This window comes from Uloborus diversus, unplaced genomic scaffold, assembly GCF_026930045.1.
Source record: "Uloborus diversus isolate 005 unplaced genomic scaffold, Udiv.v.3.1 scaffold_1094, whole genome shotgun sequence".
NCBI lineage: Eukaryota > Metazoa > Arthropoda > Arachnida > Araneae > Uloboridae > Uloborus > Uloborus diversus.
In genome coordinates this window covers 56,154-64,886 of record NW_026557759.1, presented here as the reverse complement: position 1 = coordinate 64,886, position 8,733 = coordinate 56,154, and the positions used below count along the sequence as shown (strand labels likewise).

Below are 8,733 nucleotides of genomic sequence, written 5' to 3'. Positions count from 1 at the left end.
CCTATTTTCACAATAAAAACAATTATGTTGACCTCTCTGACAAGGTCTTACTGAAAAAAATGCAAAATATCCGGAAATAGAGCGGTTTTTACACCTGAGTTCTGTGTAAAATTCTCCCCACATGCAGCTGCAATGCCTCAAGATTTCCATCATCAAATAAATCAAGTAGAGGTAACTCATGATAACTCGAAGCCTTATAACTCAAACAGTTCTTTATTGCAAAATTTTCATTGGGTCCCAAACTCTTTGAAAGAGTGTGGGAACTTTGAAGGTTTCTTAGGACGAGTTATCTAGAGTTGAATGTATTGGCTTTGTCTAATCATTTCATCTGCAGCTAATTTATCAACCATAAAATAAAGTTCCTGAAACATAACAAACTAAAAAATACGATTTGTTATGTGATATTCTTAAATATGGAATAAACTTAGTAATGCTACATCCATTACTTATTTTAAAATACTTTTCTTGCATTTTATGAATGTAATCTTTTTCTAGAACCATGGCTGTCTTAGATCCTCTGAAAGTGAGCATCAGCTTGGCAGCAAGCACCCCAATGGTAATTGATGTTCCTGATTTTCCTGCAGATCCATCTCGGGGGACTCATAAAGTGACCTTTTCTGATGTAGTGTACATTGAACGATCTGATTTCAAAGAGGTTGGTTGCTTTTTAATTCAACCATTTGCTGTAATTTGAATGTGTAAAATGTATGCAAGTTACAGAGCATATAAATGTCAAAATATTATTATGTTTATAAAAAGAATTTTTTTTTTTTCTTTTTTTGTATATGCATGTGTGTGCTTCAAACCAACTAGTATTGTATATTTTCTTTAAAATTCCTATATATTTTTCTATTTAATTCCCAGATTTTTTCTTCCCTATCCCCTGGTATACTAGCATTAGCATGAAAGGAAGTGTTTCTTAGCATTACTCTACTCTTCAAAAAATCAGCATTGATGCATAACTCAGTATATTATTTTCCAGGTTGCACCCAATAATCAATATAAAAGATTGACTGTTGCACAATCTGTTGGACTCAGACATACAGGTTATGTTTTGTCCATTACAGAAGTCATTAAGGTAATTTTTGATTTTTCTTGGAGTTATTTTTTAATTCTTCAGTAAGTTTTTAGCATAGCTATTGTGTATACATTTCTATCAGATAATCCTTCTGTACTTGTGTATAATAATTAAAAGGCAATGGCTTAGCCAAGGGGAGGATAGGTCCATAAAGTCTAAAGCTCTGAAATGAGTGGAAAATTCAAAAATGAAGCCTACACATGAATTGCCTGTTCGTATATGTAAGAAAACTCGAATTTGAGTACATGAAAATTTCATCCAATCACTCCCCCCCCCCCCCCTCGTGAAAGGAAATCCTGGCTATGCTACTGTTAAAATGTTTAAAAACAATTGATGAGTGCCCATTTCATATTTTTTGGATTAAGTTATATTAATCAACTTTTTTTAGTGTTACTAAATTTTCAAGAAAATTTTATTTTATCACTAATTTGTAGCATATAATATATAGCACTTATTAAATATAGAATTTAGAAAAAAAAAACAGCTTAACCAATTTATAAATCTCTAAATTGAATTTTCTAACTTAGTATAACCTTTCTACAGAAATATAAGATAGTAATTATGGGAAAAAGTAGCATCATTAAAAAAGAATAAAATCATCAAGAACTTTCCTTGCATAACTTAAAACACTAATGACATGTTAATTTTTGTATCTTTGACTTGTGAATTTATTTAGGTCTTACTTAAATGTCTTTATTTTTAGTTTTGGTAGTTCACTTATACTTTACAATCACAACATGGAAGTTTCCCTCGTGTACAATTTACAGCTTGTGAGCCTGATATTTTCTTTTGTTTTGTTTTGCTATACTTTTACTTTCCTCTTTTATTACAAGTGTATTACATATTGCTTTATTTAAATTTTTGATTTTGTAGTTGATTTATGGTTTTCTTGCTTCTGATGACAATTGAGCCTTTTAAATTATTTCTGTTGTTATAATTTGTTAATAATCCTCTAAAACATTATATTCAGCTAAAAAGCAAAAGTTTTTTTTTTTTTTTTTTTTTTTTATGCTTTTGAAGTGTGTTAAAATACAAAGAAATGTTTTATAGTTTTCATCATTTTAACTGGAATGATTTACCAAATTTGCGGCACTGAATATTTTCCCATGTTTATTTTCTATTGCATCCAAAGAAAAAAAAATCATGCTGGCACTATTTTTTCATTTTTACAACCGCCAAAATTTATCTTTGCTGCAAAACTGAAACAATAACATGATGAGTAATTTAAACCTTGCTTTTTTTTTTCATTTAATATTTTAGGATAAAGACAATAAGATTGTTGAGCTGAAAACAATAGGAACCCCTGTTGCAAACACTAAAAAGCCTAAAGCATTTATTCACTGGGTATCCGAGCCAATCACTTGTGAAGTTAGACTATATGAACGACTGTAAGTATAAATAAAAATTATTAGGACTTTGAGACTTTATTGAAATAAATGCAGTTTCTAAGATTTACTTTATTTGCAAGCATTAGTATTTTTTTTTCCTCTTTTTTTCATTTGTTTTTCTTCACATGGCAAAGGCATTTTATACAAGCTTTATTAAATAATTTTATGGGTGGAGTTTGCTCTAGGGTGGAAAATTGTGCCATTCCCGTTCCTTTTCCTGAGCTCCCACTTAATAGAAAACCCTTTGGACACTGTTCTCCATTAGCAGACGTACATTTAAGAGATCCCGAAATTTTTCATCTTGAAATTTTCTGTCTTTTAAATTTATTTTGTGAAGACATCTTGTATAAATAGAATAGCAGACAATAATTTTCAACTGTCATCCTACTCTTATGAATAAAGAATTTAGCCACTAAGAAACAGGAAGAAAAGATAAAGGTTGGCTTTATTCTTTTGCTTTACACAATGCTCAAACAACTTTGAAGCTTTAGCTTAATTTTTGCTCCTAGTAGTCCTCCTCCATTACTTAGTAAATAATTGAGTAAAAGAAAAATATTTCCTTTTTCACACATTGAAAGAGATTTTAATGTTAGTCGGAGCAGTAACTTGCTACTGAAAAAACTTTTTTTTAATTGGAAGTTGAATAAATGATATAAATACATTAATAGAATTTTATAATATTTTTTTTTAATCTTAAAAGATAAGTATACATTTAAATCAATAATAAAAGTTACATAAAAAGTAGTTTGTATCCTTTTAATAATATGTTCAAAAATATGTCACTATTTTGATACCTGGAAATTTTATGTTATCAGTATGTACTAATCAGGGAGGTTAAAAGCTTTTTTGGCATAGCTACCTGATATTATATAGTCCCTGTAAAACCGAATTTGTATTCTTTAAAAGAATGTCGTTTATTTTGTATGCAAAAATTTTAACTTTAAAAGCAAAATTTTTCCATTTTGTTTTTCTCAAAACTACAAATGAACCATTGTGTTGCTTTCTGTTGAATTAAAAGATAAGTTACCTTTTCAAATTAAGTTTGGGTGCTGTACCACAGAATTAAACCACAATATATTTTTCATTTTGCAAGCTATATTTTATCATTAACTGCATAGAGATGTTAATTTCATTAAAGTCAATGTCTTTGGAAAGTATGAGATGTACATATCACGATAATTATAATTTCAGCAAAGAAAGCACCTAACAATGGAATTAGTAGCAAATGGAAGCATGTTCAAATGCAGTTTATTATGGAAAGTTTTTTTAAACACCTTTTATATATTCAGTTATATTTTTAAAAAGCTAAAAAAAAAGTTGAGTTATGCTATAATATATTTTTGACAATAAATATTTCCACTCCAATTATATTGGGATTTTTTATTTATTTATTTGTTTATTTATTTATTTTTTTTGTAATAGTTTTCATCATAAGAACCCTGAAGATAGTAAAGAAGTTCCTGGGGGTTATCTTGAAGATTGTAATCGTGTAAGTTGATTATTGGACCATATTTATGCTGTATTTCTTTTTACTTTTCTTTTCTTGTATATATAAGTGTAATTCTAAAATAATAATAATATGTGTGAAATGGTTTGGCAAAAAAAAAAAAAAAAAAAAAAAAAAAACCTTTTACAAACCATAAATTATTTAATAAATTTGTTTGTAATTGAGATCAGTATAGAGCTGATCAGACTGTATGAATAGATTCCTATTCTGCGTTAAACTATAACAATGATTTTATTTTAAAATCTTTATATTTATTGACCAGTTCCAAAAGAGGGTGAGTCCCAACCTTCCTATGTAACAAACAAACGTTTTTACCCTGCCCTGAAAAGTAGTGAAAATGTGATTTATGTTAGTCTGGTTTTGAGGTACTGATATTTATTAGAATATGTAAAGTTTGAAGGCCAATCTCTCTGATGAAAAGCAATTTAATATTTTCTAGTTATAAATGAAGTACTGCCTGAAAAATATTATTCTGCAAAAAGCCAAATTAATTTAATGCTGCTAAATTTAATCATTGTTATTAATAATAAGGTAACTGCCTGGTTAATGAATTTAAAGCATCGAAATGTGGAGAATTTCCAATTCTTTATTAAAACATTTAGACATTTATAAATGTTGGTAAAATAGTCTTTGATGATTTTAAATGTGATAAATCTCAAACTGGGGGATTTTTTTATCCATAGGATTCCCTTCAAGTTATTCACAATGCAATGATAGATTCTAGCATTAAGGATGCCAAGACATATGACAAATTTCAGTTTGAGAGGCTCGGATTTTTTAGCGTTGATCCTGATTCTACAGCTAAGAAAGTAAGCATCTTACCATTCTTTTTTCTTTTTCTTTTGTGCAACACTAAAATAAATAAATGTTTTTTTTTTTTTTTGAAATGTGTGTGGTGTGATTGCAGGAAACAATTGAGGCATTGAGAAGTAAAGGGATGTAAGTGGACCTTCTCAAGTTTTGAGTAAAGCACGTTTAAAGATGAGGTCCTAGGTAGGCTTTCAGTGAAAAGTTTTTCTAAAGCATGCTATATAGCAGCATCTACCAGAGCTACTAGTACTATCTCTTACTTCAAGACAGATTTGAGGTCAACCTACCACCTGTACTGGTTATTTCAAAATTTTTAATTTTGGCACTTACATCCTTTTTTCTCTCTCTCTTCCTCAATTGACCATGATCTTAAATATTAATATAAAATAATTTAAAAGCACTTAAAGTTCTGGTTTTATTATTGTTGTTGTTTTAAAATGCCTTAAGTGTATCTGTATCTGTGTTATAAGCTGTCAATGGATCTATGATATAACTAATATTTGTCTATTTTACAGATAGTCTTCAATCAGACTGTAACTTTAAAAGAAGATGTTGGCAAAGAATAATTTAGATTTTTATAAAAAAATTCTTTAAAATAAAAATTCAAATTGTAATTTGTGTGTGTGTGTATTCTTTTACAAAGAAAATTTTTTTTTTATGCATGTAATAAAAAGTCCTGCCAAAGAGGTTCATGTCCACATTTCAAATAGACATGAAGGTATGTATATATTATGTATCTCAGGTCTATGGTGAGTGTTTATAGTTGCATTTAACTTATCTCTGAGTTTTTTTTTTTTTTTTTCTGGTGAGATTTTTTCTACCATAATGACCTAGGCATTAGACGCGTAAATACATCGCTCAAAGAGGGCGGCCCCGCCATCTTATCTCATACGCGAACTGTAAGACAATGAAAAATCAAGATCTTTCATACTGATTGCTAGGAGGTGCTCTCTTTATCATCAAATAGGATCTACAGAAATGTTGGTCTTTAAATTATATCCTCTAAGTACAATAGCCCTTCGTTATATCCCGCTTGTCGGGGGGGGGGAGGAGACAGCAAAGCAGCACGATACGTCGGACCCTGATTTAACGAACCTACATTTAACGAATTTCGAATTTTAGCATTTTTTTTTCATTCCCCCACTAAAATGAAGGTAAAAACCTCTATTTACCAAATAATAAACCCCGAATTAGCGAATATTTTTAATAGCCGGAATTTTTTTTTTTAATTTGAGTTAGGAAATATTGGAATGTTTTCCAAATGATATAATCTATCTTGTGCGAAGCAGAAAAAGACTTCGTGGAATCGGCAATGTTTGACGGGCGAGTGGGCAACCAATGAATAGCCATTCTGTTGCAGAAAGCGTTAATGAAACTCTCATTAAAACTTACTTTTTGCTTTACATGGAATGCAAACTGTCAGAGGCGTAGGAAGTATATAAACGTAGGGGGAGCTGGAGCTTATGATAGGGATCCAAGGGACAGAAGCAGTAGCGCCACCAGATTTTTCTCTTTTTTTTTTTTTTTTTGGCGGGGAAGGGGGGGGGGGGAGCACTTGAAAAATTTTCTTATTTGAAATGATTGCCGATCCTTTCGTCTTCCGCTCCCTTTCCCAGTTATGTTTTCAATCATATCTAACATAAATTGAGGCAGTGAGAAACAAAGGGATGTAAGTGGATATCTTCAAGTTTTGAGTCAAACGCGTTTAAAGATAACGTCTCAGGTAAGCCTTCATTGATATTTTTTCTAAATCATGCTGTACAGCAGCACCAACCAGCGCTACTAGTATTATCTCTCACCCCAAGACAGAGGAAAGGTTCCTCTACTATTTGTACTGGTTATCTCCAAATTTTTAATTTTGCTATTTACATCCTCTTGCTTCTCACCGTCTCAATAGTATATGGAGAGAATGAGGTTATAAAACTTCTGGTTTTTTTGGAAGGGGGTCGGTCAGTTCTCGAAGATGAGTACATATCAATAGGGGGGTCCTGGGGCTTCAGCCCCGAAAAATTTCCGAAATCTTAGTTCTAAAAACGTAGTTTAGACGGTCTTTGGTAATGTTGAGGAGAGAAAATGTTCGAATGCCCTCCCTGGAAAATTTTCGGAATTTATGTCTTTAAAGCGCGAATTCAGACTATATTTATGACGTTAGGGAAAATGATATGACTCAAGGATTGTCCTCGATCGATTTACATCTCTTTCTCTTCAATGATGTCAGGGAAATGGGGAAGTTCTAGGGCTCTCTGAAATTTTTTAGAAATTGAAGTCTTAGAGAGCGTTCCTCAATGAGGTTATTGGAAAAGATTCCTTCCCCTTAAAGTTTTAGAAATTGTAGTTTCATAAACTGAATTTTCATCCTTCTTTTTTGATATCAGAGAGGCGTTTCGGGTGTCGCTCTCCGAAAATTATTCGAGATAGATCATATTTGTTAATCTTAGAGGCACAGCAATGTTTTGAAATTGAACGGAATATTATATAAGCTACCATATTGTGGAGGACAAGGTATTCAGTCATGGGTTCTCTTCCGCGAATTTTTAGGAAATCGCTCTCTAAAAACGAACATTGCAACGCTTTTTAATAATTTAGGAGGTAGGGGAGGGCTTCTGCAGCGTAGCATTTAGAAGACTTTCTTTTATGAGAACTAGAAACAGAGGAGAAGAGAAACAGTGCGCCTGAAATGTGTTTAAATAAAACGTTCGTTGTATAGTTCAGATAAATGTTAGTAAAAGTACTTCAGAGAAACTATGAAATATTGTTGGTGCTTTTTTCTAACAATAATAAGTGAAAAGGAACATTTTTAATCGTGAAAATGGATATGAAAAGTTTCCCAGAACCTCAAACATTTTGAGGGGTGCTCAAGTGCTCTCTTCCACATGCATTTTTTTAGCATGAAAACATATCTGTGACAAGAAAAAAAAAAAAAACTTAATTTTGAGAAAACAAAAAAAGAAGAAGAAATGTAACTTCATAAAGTCTAAATGTTCAAAAAAATGTTTGTTTTCAATAAACTCGCAGTTTTTAACATCGTAACAGTGTTTACAATTATTAAAGTTTTTTTTTTAATATAAATATTCTAATGGAGATTTCACTACCGATTTTGATTAGTGAGAATTTTTGTTTCTGTGTTGTAGTACCTTAGAATTCTTTAAATTATATTTATCTTTGCAAATTTTTAACTTCATGAAAAAATCAATCCCTTACGGGTTAAATATAACAAAATAATGGATAAAAGTTTTTTTTTTTTTTTTAGTTTCTACCGTAGGATAGTTCTGGAAAAAATATTTTTTTTTTATTATCACAGCAATGATATGTATTCGCAAAAGTAATTTCTGGGTATGTTACTGATTTAGGTTGTTTCTTCAGACAATATTTTCAATCAAAAATAATAAATATAACTTTTATAGAATTTTAAAAATTTGTTCGAAGAATATGTATATTAGGCTTTTAGTCTATGTCCCCTGACAGATCACTTTTGGTTTCGATAGACCTTCGAATAATGATATTTTCGCAATCTGATCGTATCTTTTGATCGAAACGTGGAATTTAACACCCGAAATATACGATCATAATCCCTCGAAAATTAGTTTAGAACTATCTTTTGTTCTATAACTACATTGCTAAACTTTTGAGAACTCGCTAAAGAATTTTCTTTGATCGGGGCTGAACTTTTTATGAAGAAATGAAAAAAATAAAAAAGAGAAAGAAACGCTGGATAAAAATGCTAAATAAATTTGTTTGTAAATAGGACTTTTTTTCTCTTCTTCCTCTGCATTGTTTTTTTTTTTTTTTCTTTCTTTCTTTTCTTTTCTTTCTTTCTTCCTTTTTTTTAATAATTGCAATAAACAAAAATATTATATGACCACTCAGTATTTTAATTTAACTTTCGTTTCATATTTTGCAAGTTTGTTTTAATCAACGAATTTAAAAGGATTCGCCGGAGATTCTTTAGA

At 30.5% G+C, this 8,733-nt stretch overlaps 1 protein-coding gene across 1 annotated transcript; it reads left to right on the top strand.

Annotated features, from left to right (window-relative positions):
* Positions 1-499: 499 nt before the first annotated feature.
* On the top strand, positions 500-5,397 carry LOC129232116 (glutamine--tRNA ligase-like). The gene is made up of 6 exons (XM_054866354.1): positions 500-655; positions 983-1,078; positions 2,339-2,466; positions 3,889-3,955; positions 4,657-4,782; positions 5,299-5,397. The coding sequence occupies exons 1-6, from the start codon at positions 500-502 to the stop codon at positions 5,347-5,349; spliced, it is 624 nt and encodes a 207-aa protein (XP_054722329.1). The 3' UTR covers positions 5,350-5,397.
* The last annotated feature ends 3,336 nt before the right edge of the window (positions 5,398-8,733 follow it).

Coding starts and splice junctions, on each gene's coding strand:
- LOC129232116 (XM_054866354.1), top strand. CDS start 500: ATGGCTGTCTTAGATCCTCTGAAAGTGAGCATCAGCTTGGCAGCAAGC. Junction 656..982: donor AACGATCTGATTTCAAAGAG/GTTGGTTGCTTT, acceptor ATTATTTTCCAG/GTTGCACCCAATAATCAATA. Junction 3,956..4,656: donor ATCTTGAAGATTGTAATCGT/GTAAGTTGATTA, acceptor TTTTATCCATAG/GATTCCCTTCAAGTTATTCA.